Below are 21,561 nucleotides of genomic sequence, written 5' to 3'. Positions count from 1 at the left end.
TGGATCCACACGATCATATCCTGTGGATAGGTCATTTCCCAGTTCGTGGACAATCCCTTTAAATGTTATCCCCTAACCACAGGATAGGTGATAACATGCTGATCGGTGGGGGTCCAACCGCTGGGACCCCCATCAATCACAAAGGTCCACAAAGGTGGGTAGAGATGGAGCCCTACCTAAATAGGTTTCTCGGACAAGGAAAAAGGGGTTTTGTTGTTACGCGGTTTTCAGTTTGGTTTTGAGATTCCTTCCCCTGCTCACGTGGTGCCTTTTTCTGTGCGGAATTTGCGGTCAGCGATGGAATATCCAGAGGTGGTGTCAGACAAGTTGTGTAAAGAGGTTAGGTTAGGGCGTATGGCGGGTCCTTTTTTGTCTCTTCCAATACCGGATTTGGTGGTATCACCACTAGGGGTAGTCCCGAAGAAGGAGCCGAATAAATTCCGGCTCTATTTCGAGGCCTTCAGTTCTTTCCTGGAATGGGTAATTTGCGAGGTGGCAGGGTTAGAGTCGGTCATACATTATTTGGATGACTTTCTTTGCGTCGGCCCATCCTGTTCGGAGGTGTGCGCTAATTTGCTGGGTGCAATCCAGTGGGTGGCTCATCGTTTTGGGGTTCCGCTATCCCTGGAAAAGACTGAAGGGCCCAGAACTTGTATTGTTTTTCTTGGAATTACCTTGGATTCGGTGGCAATGGAATGCCGCCTTCCTAGTGACAAATTGGATGTGCTACGGTTGGAGGTGAACAGAACTTCGTAAAATTAAGCTTGTCGTATAATGCCCATGGGCAGAATTTTTTGTAGGAGATTGGCATCAGCGACGGCGGGAGTTAGAGCTCCACACCATTTCGTACGGTTGACAAGGGAGCATCGGGACGATTTGGCAGTTTGGAGGGAGTTTCTACAGTTGTATAATGGGAAGTCATTACTTATTTCGCCAGTGGTGGATAATGTTCAATGGGAATTGTTTACTGTAGAGGACAATGGTGTGTGGTTCAGTGGCCGGGGGAATGGGTATCATTGGGACTGGTGCGTAATCTGGCCCTTCTGGAACTTTTCCCGATAGTGGTTGCAATGGAGATCTGGGGTGAGCGGTTTCAGAATAGCAAAGTGCGGTTCCATTGTGATAACATGGGGGTGGTGTTGGCGATTAATAATGTGTCAGCATCTTCCCCCCCGGTGGTCAGGTTGTTGCGTCAGCTGGTGTTGCGTTGTTTGTCACTTAATGCGTGGATTGTTGCGGTTCATGTTCCGGGGGCGCATAATGACATTGCGGATTCTCTCTCTCGCCTACAGTGGGAGCGGTTTCGTCTGTTGGCACCAGAAGCGGATATGGAAGGAATCCCTTTCCCGGAGCGGCTTTGGGACTTGGTTTACGAGCAGCGGGAGGTTTGATCAAGTCCTCTCTAGCGCCTGGTACATGGTTGGCGTACGACGCGGCGTGGAAGGACTGGGGGTCGTGGTTAGCAGGTTTGCCCGAAGTCAGCTCGTTGGAAGATCAGGTGGTGGCTTTATTGGGTTTTCTGGGTCAGGTATCGGTGGAGGGCTGGTCGGTATCTAAAGTGAATCGCTTTATTTCAGCTTTGGCCTTTGGTTTTAAACTAAGGGGTTCTAGGGACTTGACTAAGGATTTCTTGATTGTCCAGGCCTTAAAGGGGTTTCGGAAAGGTGGGGGTCAGCCGGACGGCCGTCGCCCGGTTTCTTTTGCACTTTTGGAACATTTAGGGGAAGTGTTGGTACGGGTGTGTTTTTCGGTTTTTGAAGTAGCTTTGTTTCAATTTGCTTTCTCTTGGGCGTTTTTTGGGGCTTTACAGGTAGGTGAATTAGTAGCTACCAGTAAAAGGAGAGTGGGGGCTTGCAGTCGGAGGATGCATTGGTGGGTGAGGAGAGAGTGGAATTTTGGGTGAGGCGTTCAAAGACGGATCAGGGTGGCAAGGGTAAACGGGTTGTGCTAGGAGCGGTGGCAGGGGCAGGGATGTGCCCGGTGAGTTGCTTTGTGAGGTACGTGGCCCTAAAGAGGAGTAGTGGGGGTCCACTGTTATGTCATGAAGATGGTTTGTTCTTGTCACGTTGTCAATACACTTGTGTTTTCCGTAGGTGTTTAGAGGTGTTAGGTTTGGATGGGGCTATTTATTCTCCCCATTCTTTTCGTATTGGTGCGGCTACGGAGGCAGCTTCTTGGGGCCTGAGGTGGTGAAGCGCATAGGTCGTTGGGATTCCGTGAGGCATAAGTCTTATGTGCGTCCTCAGTTTGTGTGATCGTAGCTGCGCGGTATGGTTTTTCCCTTTCCCGTCGTCCTTCCCACCCCCCCCCCCTTCTCCCTAATTTTGTTCCCTGATATTTTGTCATCCTTGTTCTATTCTTACATTCTAGGTTGCTTACCCGTACTAGTGTGGATACTAGGACACTCCTACGTGCATTGGGGGACTTTACGGGCTGATGTTCGTCCGGACGGACGACATTTGGGGTTCCAGAGATCAGCGGTGGTGATACGTTGGCTAGGCACGCGAGGTGTGGTGTGGAGTCGGGTTTTGCCTGATTTTCATCGTTATGCTCAGCTGAATTGGGCACCAGATGTGCTGGTCCTCCATGTGGGGGGTAACGATTTAGGGACTCGTCCTTTTAGAGAGCTGATCAGGGACGTCAAGTATGATCTTCTCCGGTTTTGGTCCTGTTTTCCTAAAGTGAAGGTGATATGGTCCGAAATTGTACCTCGCAGTGTATGGAGACATGCACGTTCAGTGGCGCGCATAAACAAGACCGAGTTAAGGTCAATCGAGCGGTTTCCAGTTTTGTGGTGAAAAGTGGGGTGTTTTTCGTTAGGAATTATGATTTCGAGGATGGCCAGGGAAGATTTTGGCTGGGTGATGGAGTACATCTGAATGCGGTGGGCATTGATCTCTGGGCTTTGCGGATTCAGCGTGCGCTGCTGGATGGTGGGGGCTCTCATACTTAAAGGTGGTTTAAGTATGTTCGTGTGGCGGATTGGGGGTCCTTGGAGTTGGTTGTAATTTGAAGTGGGGGTTCATCAGTGGTATGGTCCCTAACAAGTACATAATTGCTCATGGGTATGGGCGTATTTTGGCGTCCTGCTGGGTGGTGTCCCGGGGAGTGGTTTTTCCATACTTGGCAAGCCAACTGCAGATTAGAAAGGTGCCCCAGAGCCTGTAGGGAGACGGCTGGGGGTAAGTAGCTATACAGGTGGGCAGTTCGGCGCCAACGTTTTGTAGCTCCAAGGACTTCCCTTTCCTCGTGATGTTATTTATAAAGCTCTGTTGTATGTTCATGTAAATATGTTAATAAAATGGCTGCTGTGGCCGAATTTTTCCAACCCACTGTCTCGTGTGTTTACTGGGAGGGGTAAGTGGTATGGAACAAGGCGGGGCCATGGGGTCAAATGGGGGTAGACGGTAAAAAGGGGGAGGTTAGGTGGAAAGTTGTTTTGAAGTAGACGACCTCTGTAATCCCGTGGTCATGTGTTTACAGGATATATGACAGATCTTTTATATTGGATCTGCAATTTTTTTTTTTTCATTTTTTTTAACAGATCTAATAATGCAGCATTCTACACTACACAAAAACCTAATGGAAAAGAGCTAATGCACATGTGAACAGAGCCAAACGCTGGACCCATTATAAATTTTTTTTAAAACAAAACACCGTTTTTCCCATTGAATTCAATGGGCAGATGTTTGTAGGTATTTAGCTAGCATTTTTTTCAGGCATATTTCAAGCTGTTTATGCCGCCAAAATATGCCTGAAAACTCTGTGTGTGAACATACCCTAAGCCTGAAAAGGAAGAGATGATCCAGCGCTGATAGTAGTTTTAAAGGAACAGTGTCACCAAATTATTTTTTTTTATATCAGTTTTATGTTAGGGTTTTATTAAAAACGTTTATATTTATTTGTGTGTTTGTGTGTTACTTTTTTCTATTTTTACACTTTTTCTTCCCTATGGGGGCTGCCATTTTTTTTTCCATTTCTGTATGTGTCGATTAACGACACATACAGACATGGAATACGGCAGCTCCAGTCCCATAGGGAATGCGAACAGGGCCCGTTCCATCCACTATGGTGTACGCCGTGTGTGTGGGAATGGCGCATGCGCCACTCCCACACAGTCCAATTTGAAATGCGCGACGTCCGGCGCCATTTTCCTGTGGACCGGAAGTCGCGGTCGGACAGTAAGATTACTACTTCCGGTCGCGGCTTCCGGACTTGTGCACATGGAGCAGCGGCAGCAGACGGAGCGGACGGACCGGAGGGAGCGGCGGCGACTGGAGCAGGTAAGTGATTTCTATGTATGTTCGTGTTTCAGTGTGTGTTTACTAGTGTATGTAAACCTTCTACACTGTGTGTTAGCTCAAAAAATGCCGACACACAGTGTAGGAGGTTAGACCGTTCAAACCCCTCGTTTCTCCCGGCACTAGCCAGGATAAAGGAGGGGGGGATTCTGAGAGCTCACTAGAGCGAGGGATTTTTTCCCAATTTTGCAGCATAAAGCAATGTGGTTGCTTTACCACATGCAATGCTGCAATTTTGGGAATTGCTCCATCTAGTGACCAGTGCTGGGAAATATTATAAATTTAATCCAATTTATAATATTTCCTGACTCGTGAAAAAAAGAAAAAAAATTAGAACAATGTTTAATCACCTACACACTAATTGTTTAACTAAAAAAAAACAACATGTTTTGCTGGCAACACATTCCCTTTAAAAGGGAAGGACAATTCCCATGTTTATTGGAGAAATTATTAAAATTGGACGGGAGACGCAGTCTCAAGGCAGGAGTAAGCAGGGAATATACCCGAGCCTACGCGTTTCGAATGCACACTGCGTTCTTAATCATGGCAAAGGAAGTTGAGCCTAATACCCTAAGCATATCATGTGTGATACTGTCTACTGGGGCACTGTATCTAAGTCTATCATGTGTGATACTGTCTACTAGGGCACTGTATCTAAGTCTATCATGTGTGATACTGTCTGCTGGGGCCATGTATCTAAGCCTATCATGTATGATACTGTCTGCTGGGGCCATGTATCTAAGCCTATCATGTATGATACTGTCTGCTGGGGCCATGTATCTAAGCCTATCATGTGTGATACTGTCTGCTGAAACAATGTATGCAATTCTATCCAGCGGTGTAGCTATTGGAGCCTTAGTCTTATTTGGGTGTCTTACAGGTAGGACCCCCTCCTATCAGACATTTATGGCTTATGCAGGTTACAGGGCTTGACGCATTGTACTTCTGTCTCTTATAGGATGCAGCACATGATGACACTGTAAGATCTCCAATTTTCAGTCACTAATCATTGCCAATAACTGAGTGGCCGATAAAGAAAACACAAAAAACAAAACATGAATGGAGCTCTCTCTGGCAGCTGCACTGTTTATGGAGCGCTCTCTGGCCCGCTGGCAGGCACTGTAAATATTGAGGACACTCTCTGGCATCTGCACTGTTTATTGTGAGTCTCTGACAGGTGCACTATGTATGGGGGCATATTATGGAGGCTTTGCTGTGTATGGGGGCATTTTCTGGCCACTTCGCTGTTTATGAGGGCACTCTCTGTGTGTGTGTGGGTGCTCTGTATGCCGGCACTGCACATATTGGGGACACTTTCTGGCAGCTGCACTTTGTAGAAGGGCACTCTTTGTGTATGGGGGCACTCTATATGTAGTCACATATTGGGGAGATTCTCTGGCAGCTTCACTGTTAATGGAGCCTCTGTTGCAGGTGCACACTCTATGGAGGCATTTTCTAGAGGTTTCTCCTCATATGGGGGCACTCTCTGGAAACTGTACTGTGTATGGGGGAATTTTCTGGCAGCTGCATTGTTTATAAGGGCACTTTTTCTGTATGGGGACACTCTGTATGCAGACACTCTGGTAAGCACTGTAAATATTGGGGACACACTCTGGCATCTGCACTTTATGGAGCGTCACTCTGCCAGGTGCACTGTGTGTGGGGGCATATTCTCGGCAGATGCGCTGTTTATGAGGGCACTCTCTGACAGCTTCATTGTTTATGAGGGCACTCTTTCTGTATGGGGGCACTCTGTATGCAGGCACTCTGGTAGACACTGTAAATATTGGGGACGCTCTCTGGCATCTGCAGTGTTTATGCAGCATTTCTCTGCCAGGTGCACTGTGTATGGGGGCATATTCTGGCGGCTGCGCTGTTTATGAGGGCACTCTCTGACAGCTGCACTGTGTATGGGGCTACTCCGTATTAGACACTCTCCCACAGGCGCTCTATATATTAGGGACACTTTGACAGATCCTGTTTATGGGGCTCTTGATATTCTGACTACACCTGATAACTACTGTATTCTTTTATCCGGTCTCCGTGATGATGGTGCCCTGCAGACCACTTGTGTGGCACTGTATGGCAGCATTATAATAAATGCTATATACTATTTTTGATATAGCCAAGAAACTGTGCCAGTGGGCAAATTATTTATGGGTGGAGATAAGCAAGGGGGGTGGGCTAATTAAAAAAAAAAAGTGTTGCTGTGCTCCGCTGCTTACTACCTCTACAAATATTATAGCTTTGGTACTTATAGTACTTTTATTTATCATTTTAGGATTTTTGGGGGATAATAACCAATTCTTGTGTAGCACTCATTAGCTCCCGCATTATTGACACCCGATGATATGTCCAACAGTAATGTATATAATAATTATCCGAGAGTTGATCTGAACAGATATTTGCATTTGTGGCGCACGATGACCCTGAAATCATTACACCCTAATACATTGTTATACGGTTTAGTGTTTTGCGCTCCTTGGATGTGTGTACAGTACACAATGATTGATGTTTTCAAGAAAATTCACAACCAAGGTGTGTCTGTGAACCCAAACACTAATATGTCAAGTACGTAATACATTTTTAGGGGCATGCAATTATTTCTCTGTGCCAGTCTTTAGCTTCTTCTCTATTATACATTAACCCTTTTGCTTCTGATCAGCGTGTTTGTGGCCATTTGACCAGAAGACACAAAGTCTAGTGTGGGGTCCCAAATGTTATTTTGCTCTCTCTGGCATCCTGAACTTCTAGTCACTGGAATTGCAGAATTTTTAAAGTGTGGTTTCCAAGTCTGTCGGTCCACACGATATTGCTTCCCTCCTCATCCCCAATTATACTCACTGTCAACTTTCTACATGTATTACATCACATTATTACATAAGGCAGGTTAGGGGTTAGTGAGAGTATTAGGCCGGGTTCTCACAGGTCGGTTACACTGCGTAAAAAAAAAAAAAATTCCGCAGCGTGGACATGACATTTACTAAATCTCATCCACTTTGCTGCTACTGTAAATGCTGCAGAATTTCTCGCACACAATTCCGTTGCGGAAATTCCACAGCGTTTACGCTACGTGGGAACCCGGCCTTAGTGTATTACTGCTGGAGGTCTAGAGTAAATACAGGGTACCTATAATTATAACTATAATTTTATTTAATCTAAATAGGTTCATAATTCTTTATAGAAGTCAGCGCCCCTGATACAGAGCTTCAAATCCAGTGTCATCCAGTTAAGGAATACAATTCCGTCTCCCTGAAGCTGCTACTAGAGGGAGCTCACTCAGGGCCGGCCTTAGGGGTGTGCGACCTGTGCCTTCGCACAGGGAGCATCACTCCAGCAGGTGGAAGGGTGCACTGCGCCGGCTCCCTGCACCTGCTTGTTTCAGCAGTCGCCTTTCCGCCCAGGCGCTCCTTCACTCAGTGCCGTAGCTACCGCTGTAGCAGCCATAGCGGATGCTAGAGGCGACACTGGACATGAGGGCATAGGTATATCCCCGCTCTGCTATCTACTAGCACCACTGTAGCTCCCTGAAGGAGCAGAATCCCTGTGTGGCCAGAGATTCCGCTCCTGGAGCCCTCCGCTTGATTTTTCTGTCGATATATGGACAGTGACATCAGGGGAAACTCCTGAAGCAGAATCCCCGTCCACAGCATTGCAGATTGTTCATAAATGGACACAGACGACAGGAGCTTCTCCTGGAGTGGAATCCCCAGTCACAGCGTCTGCAACGCTGTGGACGGGGATTCCGCTTCAGGAGTTTCCCCTGATGTCACTGTCCATATATGGACAGATAAATCAAGCAGAGCACTCCAGGAGCGGAATCTCTGGCCACACAGGGATTCCGCTACCTTCAGGGAGCTACACTGGCGCTATCTACAGGAAGGGTGGTGCTATCTACAGGGGGGCTGTGTGGCACTACCTACAAGGAGGCTGGGGGCTGTGTGGCACTACCTACCTGGGGGATGGGCGGCGCTCCCTACCAGGGGGCTGGGTGGCGCTCCCTACTAGGGGGCTGTGTGGCGCTATCTACAAGGGGGCTGTGTGGCACTACCTACAAGGGGGCTGTGTGGTGCTACCTACAAGGGAGCTGTGTTGTGCTGCCTACAAGGGGGCTGTGTGGCACTACCTACAAGGAGGCTGGGGGCTGTGTGGCACTACCTACCTGGGGGCTGGGCGGCGCTCCCTACCAGGGGGCTGGGCGGCACTCCCTACCAGGGGGCTGGGCGGCGCTCCCTACCAGGGGGCTGTGTGGCGCTATCTACAAGGGGGCTGTGTGGCGCTATCTACAAGGGGGCTGTGTGGCGCTACCTACAAGGGGGCTGTGTGGCGCTACCTACAAGGGAGCTGTGTTGTGCTACCTACATAACTACAAGGGGGGCTGTGTGGCGCTACCTACAAGGGGGCTGTGTGGCGCTACCTACAAGGAGCTATGTAGCGCTACCTACAAGGGGGCTGTGTGGCGCCACCTACAAGGGGCTGTCTGGCACTACCTACAGGGGGAATCTGTGAGTGGTGGGTTGATGGTCATTTTACTGTGAGTGGGGGGGGCTGATGGTCTTCAAGTTGTCTCCGCCTCTGACCTCCAATTGAAATTAATAGGAGGCAGAAGATACTTGCTGCCCCCGTTTGGAGTGCTTTGTTGCCTGCGTCTTTTGCATTCGCTTCAACGGCTTAAGAAAAAACGCAAAAAAAAAAAAAAAAAGGTCAAACAACTCTGTCACTTCAAAATCTGCTTTAAAATTCCTGAAGGCAGATTATTATTTTTTTTGCTTTACAAAAAACGTGTGTGAACATACCCTACGAGTGTAGTGCTTGTTTTTAGCCGTTTTCTGTCTTTTTCGAAACAATTTTTGGTAGGGGGGCCCTGGGGAAATTTTATTTTTCAAGTGCTGCCTCGAGTCCAAAAAGGTTGGGAAACTGTACTAGGCTACAGGATCACGCTGGCCTACAGAAGTATCCCGTCGTGGAGCAACTCAGTTTGTCGTGGGAACGGGGCCTAGGTGAGTACAATTTTTGTTTTTGTTTGGGGGCACTGTCTACAAGGGGGAGGTGGGGGGTCTGTATGGCACAATCAACAAGGGGGAGATGGGAGATTATGACACTGTCTACAGGCAGGCTAAATGGCAAAATCTACAGGGAGCACTATACTGTGTGGGGATACTACAGGGGGCATAATACTGTGGGCACAATTAGAGGACAAAATACTGTGTCCTTGAAGGGGTTGTAATAAATTATATTATTAAATATTATTATTATACTGTATGGGGGAACTAAAGGGGCATTATCATTTTTTTATGGGGTACTTTTTTTAATGATGGGGTGGGGCGCCCAAAGATCTTTTCGCACGGGGCGCCATCTATCCTAAGGCTGGCCCTGAGCTCACTCCATAGAGAGTTCTACAGCTCCCATTGAAGTTAATAATAAGTTAATAGACAGTGAGCTCCCCCTAGTGGCAACAGAATTTTTTTTTATGTTTTCCCCTGAACTACTCAGAGGGAGGTTTCCGGGTACTAGAAACAACACCTATATTTGTCCATGAAGTGTCAAAATGAACAATATAGACCATAACTTCCAAATTTTGTAATTGCTTTGTGAAGTGTATCTTGTGTTTCCATCATTGGATATTATATGTTATTGCGCCCTTGCATGGACAAATCATAGTTCTGCCATTCTTTTATGTTACTGATAGAGGAGACCTGTTACCATTGCATCCTCCACAACCCATATTGCACCAGGACTGCGACATACATCTTATAATATGAAGTGTTATAGAAGAAGATGTCCAGAAGAGTTCTCCAATCTTGAAGGAGATGTCCTATCAGGACAATCTCGCATCAAAAGACAACCTCCCTCCACACGTTTCCAAAAAATGTTGCATTATGGGGCGACCATATAATGCATGGTCACACGAGTCCTCCATAACAGGAGCCACCCTTTCCAGTTAATCTCCATACTAGCTAACATCGAGGAAATGGAGTCCTGTGGGGTGAATTCCCCTGGCTTCCATTAGGGTACAGTAATGATCAGGAACTCTAGCTTAGCTGCATTGTCTGTTGGAGTCTGAGCTAATGAAATCCACTTCCCCTCCCTAGAGCCTTAGGTCATTGCTTTGCTCCACTATGCTTTACACTACAGCCCCGCATGTTCAACATTTTAAAATAAAAATCTCAGGAGATTTTAAGCCCCGCCTCATTTGACTGGGAACACACCCAAAAATCCTGCATCTTTTGTGATTTGGTTCACAGGACAGTCCCGTGAAAATTAGGACTGTTGGCAAATATGGCCACACCCCCTACTCCAGAAGTGATTGATGGAGCCAGTTCTTGAATCAGTTGCACCCGCCATTCGGCCTACATTAACACCCCACTATAAAGAAGACAAATATACGCAGTTGGATGTGTTAAAATATAATAATGTTCCGGACTGGTCCTGCTTCATAATATTTACATTTAATTCCATTAAAATTGATCATGACCATAAACAATAAGGTTAGTGTCCCTTTAAAGAGGGTCTGTCACCTCTCCTGATATGTCTGTTTAAGTAAATCATTGTATTCCCCATGAAATAACAATTTTGAAACATCTTTTCTTAGAACTCTACATTGTGCCATTCCTCTGTTATTCCTCTTAGTATCTTATGAATAAATTGACAACTGGAAGTTACCAGCTGGGGGTGTGTGCCTACACAGACTGACACGGTCCAATCAGTGCTGAGAGAGTGAGACTGTTTAGGGACACGCCCCTTTGACAAGGACAATGGTAACACCTACTTGTCAATTTATTTATATTTATTTCTAGGAGGAAAAACAGAGGAAGAGGTGACAGATCCTTTAAGTCCCTTTCAGATTTTTAGGCGTACTGTTTTAATGACTAATAGTAAATGAATGAAAAGGATCTTAATGGAAGATAAAGAATCAGAATCTGTGAATGACGTTCACTCATTAGCTTAAAATATAAATATAATATATACATAATAATTATAACACGTCTTCCAGCGTCTGCCCGGCAGCCTGGACTGTGAAGGCGGCTATAGAAATCTGTTTCTTCACCTCCTCCCATGCCAGGCGTTGGCCACTTTTGTTCTCGATGTCAAAGAGGGCATCATAGATCCCAGGGAAAGATTCCCCCATATACTTATTATGACTGCTCGGAGCATAGATGATGTGTCTGGAGAAAAGAAAACAAACACATGGTTTCTTAAAGTGCTTATGTCCGCGTCCGGCCGTGCCGTAATCACGGACTGTGATTATGGGCACGGTCATGTGCATGGAGCCAAACACACCCTTTGGAATCAAAGGGTTTTAGAGCTCGCAGGCCCCCACCAATGACATCATTTTGATGATGTCAGACTATGTGTTCATGATGGATTTCCCATTCAATAATATAAATTTACAGCAACATGGCAGCAATTTATAGCTACACAAACCACAAACAGGCTACAAATAGGACTTAGAAATATCTTAAGATTTTAAAAGTTACTCCTTCAATAATTATGCAGAATCCATGTTTAAATGCCATCTACACCTTTGCCACCATAGTTTTTATTGCTCCAATGCATCTGAAACTGAAAATGAAGCAACTTTGCAAAAAGTTTTGATCTCCTACCATTTTGTGTATACAATTCCTATGCAGACCTATGCGTCTCCATGGTTACAGACTACAAAGAAACCTGTGTGTAGTCTGATCCCGTATTTATAATCCCTTTCTGTTCCCTGCTTCTTGCTAAACTACCAAACATATTAGCAGGTGGACACACCTATTAAAGGGGTTGTACAGAATTTAGACAAATATATCTGCTTTCTTTTAGAAACAGTGCCACATCTGTCCACAGGTTGTGTGTGGTATTGCAGCTTTGCTCCTTTAAAGTGAATGTGGCCGAGCTTCAATACCACAGACAACCTGCGGACAAGTGTGGCGCTGTTTTTGGAAGAAAGCAGACTTTTTTTTTCTAATCCTAGACAACTCTATTAATTCTCTACTTCCTGCAGGGTTTACTAGTTCAGGTTGTCAAGCAATGAAGTGACTGTCTGGGTGACCACCATTTGAGTACAGTAGCTATACACACAAAAGTAGTCATAGTAGTTAAAGCTACAGAGTCTTGATTCGGGTCCCTGACACACACTTGTATGTGCTATCTGTAGTATGAGACATCCAGAATCGTAATTTGGGGCTCCTGGGCCCCGATTCAAAATCTGTGGACCCCCTCAGGCATTAGGACCCAGGTGTAACGGTTACATCTATACCCCCTATAGCTACACTCCTGGAGATATGGATGCTGAGAATCTTGGGATGATAATCCATTATTGCGTCATATCTCGCAGATGAAAGTATCCCGTGTCCGACGCTGGTCTTGCTGGACATCCTACATAAGGAGTAATGGTGGTCAACCCGAAATGTGCATCATCATCAGTTACTTACCTGTAGAATGGACGTCCGGGTAATCCCAAAGGATCAATAAATGCTCTCTCCAAGTACATAAGCTGATCATTCACAGACCTTACTTCAAGTGGGCTATAATGAAGATATAATAAATGTTACTTGGATGATAGATATAGATTTTAGTAATCCTGTAAGGTTGCCACATGTCTTTCTCATTTGCTAGGGTCCCATGCACACAACCGTAGATTTCGTCCATAATTACGGACCCATTCATTTCTATGGCCGACGTACACCTTCTTGTATATTTACGGGAAGGTGTCCGTGCGGTAGAATGGCTCTGCAAAAGATAGGACATGTCCAATTTTTTGCTTTTTACAGACTGTGCTCCCATACTTTATATGGGAGCACGGCCCGCAAATGCAGGTGGCTGTCCGCGTCCGGCCGTGCCGTAATCACGGACTGTGATTATGGGCACGGTCATGTGCATGGAGCCAAACACACCCTTTGGAATCAAAGGGTTTTAGAGCTCGCAGGCCCCCACCAATGACATCATTTTGATGATGTCAGACCATGTGTTCATGATGGATTTCCCATTCAACAATATAAATTTACAGCAACATGGCAGCAATTTATAGCTACACAAACCACAAACAGGCTACAAATAGGACTATCTTAAGATTTAACAGATTCAGGATATGTGATGTCTATGGATTTTCTCAAAGGAGAAGATTCACTAAAATGACCATGGTGGCACTGAAATCCCCATTATACAGCTACAAGTGCAAGAATTGGCCACTGACAGGAGGAACTACAGTATTGAAAGTGTCATATACTATTATCAAATGTTTCTCCAGTGTCCTGTAGTTTAATGCACAGTCCCTGAGCCCATTTGTTTGTTGTCTCTAGTCCTTGGTTTAGTGCCGTAGCCCCCAATGTCTAGTGGTTTATTAAGTAGTGTAATGCCTAAGCCTCTGGTGCACAGAAGGTTATTGCCCCTGTACATAATGTCCAAAGTGACCCAGTCCCTGATTTCTAGTAGTTTTTGTGCCAATATCTATTGTGCCCATTTGCTTAGTGTCCCTTTTTCTGATGCCCAGTTGTTTAGTACCCAACCCCTGGTGTCTGGTAATTTGTTGATCCATGCCCATGCTTCACAGTGGGTTTGCACCCAAGCTGCTGGTGTTCAGTAGTTTAGTGACAACTAAGTCTAATACCTTAGTGCCCCTTCACTGGTGTCCAGTGGTTTAGTGACTGGTGTTTATGTCTTTGGTGTCTAATAGGTTAGTCCCATTTTCCCTTGTGCCCAGTACTTTGGTGCTCCATGTCCATGCTGTACAATGATTTAGTGCCATGTTCCCTGGTGTCCAATGGTTTTGTACCCGTATTACTGGTGTCAATGGAAACCCAATCCATGGAGTCTAATAGCTTAGTGCCATGTTCCCTGGTGTCCAGTGGTTTAGTACCCATATTACTGGTGTCAATGGAAACCCAATCCATGGAGTCTAATAGCTTAGTTCCCTGGTGTCCAGTGGTTACGTACCCCCACTCTTACCTGCCTGCTCACTACCACGTAGGGTATATCCCTTCTTTTGTGGATACATAAGATGCCAAATTTCTACAAGCTTTGTCCTGCCCAGAGCTATGTGCCAGAGAGAACGTCTATCTAGTACAGTGGGCTCAGGAATAAGATGTGCATCATATGTGGCATGGTAGGTTACATACTAATCATTAGAATGGACTTTATTAAATGTCAAATTAGGTTACACCATTTTACTCACACCTCAAGGATAGATGAATATGGCTAATCCACCATACGGGCAGACCTTGCCCCTGCTAATGAGTCAGGCAGGTGGAGGGACACAATGCCAACCGCACTTGGCACCTGTCCAAATCCTAAAGATATATACCAGGAGGATAGTGCAGCTATTCATAACTGGTAGAGCCAAATAATACATATTGTAGTTCTAATAACCAACAAAGTTTTATCTCCTTTTATATTGACTGTATTTACTTTTGGAATTTTTTAGAAAATTCGGTCCATCCAAAAAAGAAAGAAAAACAATATCAACCATTTATCAATTTATTGTTCATAGTATATACTGTCCAGCTATATAACAGTGCAAACATTGTGACAGATCTCATACTCACTTTGTAATATCAAGGTCTTTCAACCTTGCATGAAATGATGTAGCGGACTTTGTAAAATTTTCAATAGCAGAAAAAAGTGGCTCTGGAACAAAGACAATTAAGTTTTTATAAAGTGCTGAAATATTTAAAAAAAACATTGGAACAGAACTGGATCCAAGAGATGGGGCTCAAAGTAAAGGGGAAGGTACAACGGCGCCTTAAAAGGGGTTGCCTCACGAAGGTAACCCCTGTTTATATGCCCTATTAGTTTATATTGAAGTCATAGAGGGGGAATACCGCTCAGGACCGGCTCTATGAGTCAGAAGGAATGCTCAGACAGACACGAACCGTCCACGTATTACATGAACGGTCATTCATCTGAATGGCTACCATGTAATACTACATTTCGCTTGCAGTGGCCGCTGCAGGGGAAATGTCTGGTTGACTAAGGCTTCCCTCGGCAAAATGAGCTGTATTTCAGGGGTATCAGTAGATCTCCATGACAGCTACTTGCAGTACCACTTTTTACCACAAACATTAGCAATTACTTTTCATAAGCTACAATGCAACAGCGCCCCCAGTTAGAAATGATATAATAGCTTTTGATTGAAGCGTACCCCACAAAAGGCAGATCTAAAGTTTTAATCTGTACATCTGTATTTTCAATATTTTTACAAAAATAGATTAGCTATCTTCTTTAAATTCTAACTCCACTCAATATGTAAATATACAAGTGTGACTGCAGGTGAATGGAATATCTTGTACCTCCTCATGCCATATGTCATGAAAGGTGGGATATTGGGGATTTGTTTTGTGGGTCGTCCCAAAGAAGTGATGTTTTAGCTGTCTCTGTGCCTGACTTTAATAGATACATGTGAGAAGATGACATTGGGGAAGTCAGTGATGTTGGACCACCGCTGATTTCCAGAATAACAGGGCTCTATAGAGAACTCAAACCCCTTTGGGCACTGCTCAGAGATTTCTGTTACACAAACCTTTGTTTGAATCTGGTTAAGGACTCCTTTTATTCATTAAATCAATTCAATACAATATCGTGACATGCTAGCAAAACCCTTGGCAGGCTGCAATTCACCTCACAACCACTGGGTGGCCACACATAAAGCATATACATCTCGTGACAGAGTATTGCAAAATCATGTTGTTTTTTTTTCAAAGCTGGTCATCTCGTGCCACACATCTCGTAATATGTTGAGATGACAAAAGTAAGGAAGGACACATCTGTTACAACTGAAGCAAATGTTTATTGATTTGAGTGACCCTTTGTTTGGAATATTATGTTAGATTTCCAGTAACAAATCTCTGAGAAGTGCCTAAGGGACTTGAGTTCCCTATAGAACGCTGTCATTCTGGAAATCAGTGATGGTCCGATATCACATACTTTATCATTTTGATCTTCTCACATATATCTATGACATATCAGTGATTTATTTTGACTGGATTTCCCCTATAAGCCGACATAATGGATAACCCTATAAGGACGAGCTATTTGCATAGACACGGTAAAAACTTCTTAGAAAGATCACTAATGTATATTAGCCTTTTCTTTGAGAGGACCACCCCTCTAGAAGACTATTTTTCTCTGCAGTTTTGATAATCTCTGATACAATTAGCAGCAGGACTGCTGCTAATCAATGATTTCTGTTATCTCTATGTTTGGGCAATGCCTTTGGTCTGAGTCTGGATTTTGTCATCATTTAGCTTTGCCTGGTTAATCTGGGTGAAATACTTTTCTATGGCCTATATATACTTCAGGCCTGGAATACTCATGTGCTTGTTATACTATTTCAGGCATGTGCTAAACTCTTTCCATATTATAGTTGGTGACTTTGTTCTTGTCTATGTGTTTGTTTGTACTGTGGGTCCTGTTGGTCCTCTGAGAAATCTAGTTTTTGTATAGTGGTTTTATGTGTATCCTGGGATCAGTAGTTCCTCTGGTTTGTTTTCCTTTCCTGTGCGTTTTGTCTGCTGCCAAGCTGTTGTATTATCCTGCTGTGGAATTGTATTCAGATAGGGTCAGTGAGTGCTGTAAATACTTTTCCACGGTCTATTTATCTGTTAACTGTTTGCATTCTATTCATCTACCATCCACTCCATTTATGCATCGTTTCCATCTTCTACTACCTTCAGTATTCGGTTCCTTACATCTACTGGTGAGTTACTTGTGCCTTTTGTTTTCTGTCAGTGTTTATGTATTCTTCATCCATGTGATAGCGAATGTCTGGTGCTGCGGGTTTGAGCGCCACCGGCGGCGTAAGTCTCTAAGTTTCAACTTATGAATGTATGGAGCTTGCCCTTAAATGAACATATCTGGGAGGCTAAACTACATCAAGTAAAACATACTGCTTAATTAACTTACCAAAAGAAACGTTATATGTCGCTAATTGCAGTTTATGTTCCTGTCCTATGTCATGCACCACATTGGCGTAATTCTTCAGTGCATCTGCATAGTCTTGGGCATTTAAGGGGATAACCACCTCATTAGCCAGGTCAAAGATAAGCCCACCTCGTACTTTGGCCACTGCCAGGTGATTTTTATAAAGAGGGTCGTAGAATGTATCCACTATCTCATATGTCTCATACACACTGTGGTAAACGGGATAGCCACTGTATCTTCCCTCTCTCTGAAAAATGAGCAAGAAGAATAAATTACCACTGGAATTTCAATTGCCACAAATTAGAAGAAAAGAATGCAAAAAACTAAAATAATTATTTCATAATATATCTTTATAGGGTTGCGTGTTTCAGATCTAGAGCTTCAAATCCATCCACACATTCATAGAGATACATGATAAAATTCTGGGTGTATACTGTCACCACTAGGAGGAGCTCAATGCTCGTCAATAGCGATCACAGCATCTAAGTGGGTTTAGAGGGAGGGCAGTTACTTTGTCAATCTAATGACCCCCAGTGACGCGATCCCGGGGTGTCAATAGTTTCCATGGCGGGGCCTAACTAAGGCCTGTAGTTTTGCCAATTGTGTACAACTATTAGGTCCTGCCAGAGGCAAAATACACTGAAAAACAGAAGTATTGCAGTGTATTATAAAAGAGATCAAATGACTGCATAGTGAAGTCCAATGGCGGGACTAAAAACAATCAGAAAAAAAAACCAATAAATAAATATATAATGAAAAATCCCAAACAAAAAAAATTCAACTTATTTTTCCCCTTACAAAATGCTTTATTAAGAGTCACACATAATTGGTATTGCCGCGTCCGTAATCACGCAGACTATCATGTTATTTAACCCAAATATTAAACGCTGTAAAAATAAAATAAAAACAATGCTCTTATGTTCATCCCGCTTTCACAAAAATGCAATAAAAATGAATCAAAAAGTCATATGTACCCAAAAATGATACTAATAAAAACTACAAGTCTTCCTGCACAAAAATAAGACCTTACAGCTATGTCCATGGAAAGATAAAACATTTAATGTTTTTTACAGTATGGCGACAAACACAAACACCGTATTTTTCGGACTATAAGACGCACCTGACTATAAGACGAACTGAGGTTTTAGACAACAGAAAATAGGAAACAATTTCCTATTTTACAAAGAAAAAACTATTGGTTAAAAAAAATAATTTGTTCAGTTTCACCACATTCTGAGAGCCATAACTTATATTTTTTCATCGTTTGAGCGGTGTGAGGGCTTATTTTTTGCGAGATGAGCTGTAGTTTTTATTAGCACCATTTTTTTGGTACATACAATTTTTTTTTTCACATTTTTCATTCTTTATAGCGCTATGGTGACCAAAAGACAACGATTCTGGGGTTTTACATTTTTATTTTTTTACGCCGTTCACTGTGTGATTCAAATAATGCCATATTCTAATCGTTTTGGACTTTTATGGACGCAGCAATACCAATTTTTTTATTATATTTTTATTTTTACATTGTGCTTGGAAAAAAAAAAGGGAAAATTTGTTTTTTTTTAACTTTTAAAAAAAATTTACACTCCTGAAAATGTATCTAACTTTTTTTTTTACACATTTTATTAGTTCCCCTAGGGGACTTGAACCAGCAATCATTAGATCGCTGGTACAATACACTGCAATACATGGATGAGTTAAGGAAACAGCATAACTAGCTGAGCTACGCTGTTTCTGTAACTCCCATTGTAGTGAATGGCAGTTACAGAAGCAGCGTAGCATGTTACGCTGTTTCCGTAACTACTATCCAGTTCTATGGGAGTTACGGAAACTGCGTAGCTTAGCGAGTTACGCTGTTTCTGTAACTCGACCATGTAACCAGGAAGTTGCCGGAAGACAGCGGAGCCGGGTAAGATAGAATGGGGCTTAAGGGGCCCCCTGTTCTAGAGATAGGTGCGGGTCCCAGAGGTGGGACCCGCATCTATCTGACATTTATGACATATCCTGTGGATATAATCCAAAAAATAAAGTATTTTAAGCAGTGCAAATCCTGATATCAGGATCGGTGTCAAGCTGTAAAATCAGACAAACCCAGCCTGACGTAATGTAATCCTCAGAAAAAGCATGCTTGAACAGCATCACACGTCTCTCAAATTTCAATCAATATGGTATTTTATTGGTCAAACATCCAGCAAAAAATGGCAACGTTTCGACCCATGACAAGTGGAGGGCAGAGGCGTAGCTAGGTTCTCCAGCACCCGGGGCAAAGATTCAGTTTGGCGCCCCCCCAACCTCTTTCCCGACAGCTCCTTCCCCCTCGCCATGTTTGTTTTCTCTACTAATCGACGTGTCATTTCTTTTCCACATTTGTTTTTATGTAACTCGAGCATAAAAACATTTGTGCATTTTACAAGCAATATACACTATCGTTCAAAAGTTTGGGGTCACCCAGACAATTTTGTGTTTTCCATGAAAACTCACACTTATATTTATCAAATGAGTTGCAAAATGACTAGAAAATATAGTCAAGACATTGACAAGGTTAGAAATAATGATTTTTATTTGAAATAATAATTTTCTCCTTCAAACTTTGCTTTAGTCTTGGAATGATCCATTTGCAGCAATTCCAGCATTGCAGACCTTTGGCATTCTAGCTGTTAATTTGCTGAGGTAATTGGGAGAAATTTCACCCCATGCTTCCAGAAGCCCCTCCCACAAGTTGGATTGGCTTGATGGGCACTTCTTGCGTACCATACGGTCAAGCTGCTCCCACAACAGCTCTATGGGGTTGAGATCTGGTGACTGCGCTGGCCACTCCATTACAGATAGGGAAGAAGCAGGCAGCTGGTATTCTAAATAGTTCTTGCATCATTTGGAGGTGTGCTTTGGTTCATTGTCCTGTTGTAGGTTGAAATTGGCTCCAATCAAGCGCTGTCCACAGGGTATGGCATGGCGTTGCAAAATGGAGTGATAGCCTTCCTTATTCAAAATCCCTTTTACCTTGTACAAATCTCCCACTTTACCAGCACCAAAGCAACCCCAGACCATCACATGACCTCCACCATGCTTGACAGATGGCGTCAGCCACTCTTCCAGCATCTTTTCAGTTGTTCTGCGTCTCACAAATGTTCTTCTGTGTGATCCAAACACCTCAAACTTCGATTCGTCTGTCCATAACACTTTTTCCAATCTTCCTGTGTCCAATGTCTGTGTGATTTTGCCCATATTAATCTTTTCCTTTTATTAGCCAGTCTCAGATATGGCTTTTTCTTTGCCACTCTGCCCTGAAGGCCAGCATCCCGGAGTCACCTCTTCACTGTAGACGTTGACACTGGTGTTTTGCGGGTACTATTTAATGAAGCTGCCAGTTGAGGACCTGTGAGGCGTCTATTTCTCAAACTAGAGACTCTAATGTACTTGTCTTGTTGCTCAGTTGTGCAGCGGGGCCTCCCACTTCTCGTTCTACTCTGGTTAGAGCCTGTGTGTCCTGTCCTCTGAAGGGAGTAGTACACACCGTTGTAGGAAATCTTCAGTTTCTTCGCAATTTCTCGCATGGAATAGCCTTAATTTCTAAGAACAAGAATAGACTGTCGAGTTTCACATGAAAGCTCTCTTTTTCTAGCCATTTTGAGAGTTTAATCGAACCCACAAATGTAATGCTCCAGATTCTCAACTAGCTCAAAGGAAGGTCAGTTTTATAGCTCCTCTAAACAGCAAAACTGTTTACAGCGGTGCTAACATAATTGCACAAGGGTTTTCAAGTGTTTTCTAATCATCCATTAGCCTTCTAACACCGTTAGCAAACACAATGTACCATTAGAACACTGGAGTGATGGTTGCTGGAAATGGGCCTCTATACACCTATGTAGATATTGCATTAAAAACCAGACGTTTGCAGCTAGAATAGTCATTTAGCACATTAACAATGTATAGAGTGTATTTCTGATTAATTTAATGTTATCTTCATTGAAAAAAACTGTGCTTTTCTTTCAAAAATAAGGAAATTTCTAAGTGACCCTAAACTTTTGAACGGTAGTGTAGTTCTATACACAACACCAGAACCAAGCTCATTACATATATGCAGCACCAGAACCAAGCTCATTCGATATATACAGCACCAGAACAAAGCTCAGTACACATATACAGCGCCAAAACCAAGCTCAGTGCATATATACAACACCAGAACCAAGCTCATTACATATATACAGTGCCAGAACAAAGCTCATTATATATATATATACAGCACCAGAACAAAGCTCAGTACATGAATACAACACCAGAACAAAGCTCAGTACAAATACATTTCAGTACAGAGATCATTTGCAAAGTCAGGTTAGCAGCTTCCGGTATGACCTGAATA

General features: G+C 43.6%; 1 protein-coding gene across 3 annotated transcripts in view; it reads right to left on the bottom strand.

Moving 5' to 3' along the window:
• Positions 1 to 10,692: 10,692 nt before the first annotated feature.
• The window catches only part of LOC142742050 (glutamate carboxypeptidase 2-like), a 136,345-nt gene continuing 125,476 nt past the window's right edge, over positions 10,693 to 21,561 (bottom strand). For all 3 annotated transcript variants that reach the window (XM_075851452.1, XM_075851450.1, XM_075851449.1), the window contains 4 exons: positions 17,184 to 17,448; positions 14,828 to 14,909; positions 12,719 to 12,811; positions 10,693 to 11,467 (listed from right to left, as the gene is read on the bottom strand). In XM_075851452.1, the coding sequence (XP_075707567.1) occupies positions 11,278 to 11,467; positions 12,719 to 12,811; positions 14,828 to 14,909; positions 17,184 to 17,448 (630 nt within the window). In that variant the 3' untranslated portion in view covers positions 10,693 to 11,277. The remainder of the gene's footprint in view (positions 11,468 to 12,718; positions 12,812 to 14,827; positions 14,910 to 17,183; positions 17,449 to 21,561) is intronic.

This window comes from Rhinoderma darwinii, chromosome 2, assembly GCF_050947455.1.
Source record: "Rhinoderma darwinii isolate aRhiDar2 chromosome 2, aRhiDar2.hap1, whole genome shotgun sequence".
Lineage (NCBI taxonomy): Eukaryota > Metazoa > Chordata > Amphibia > Anura > Rhinodermatidae > Rhinoderma > Rhinoderma darwinii.
This window is presented reverse-complemented; position numbering and strand designations above follow the sequence as displayed.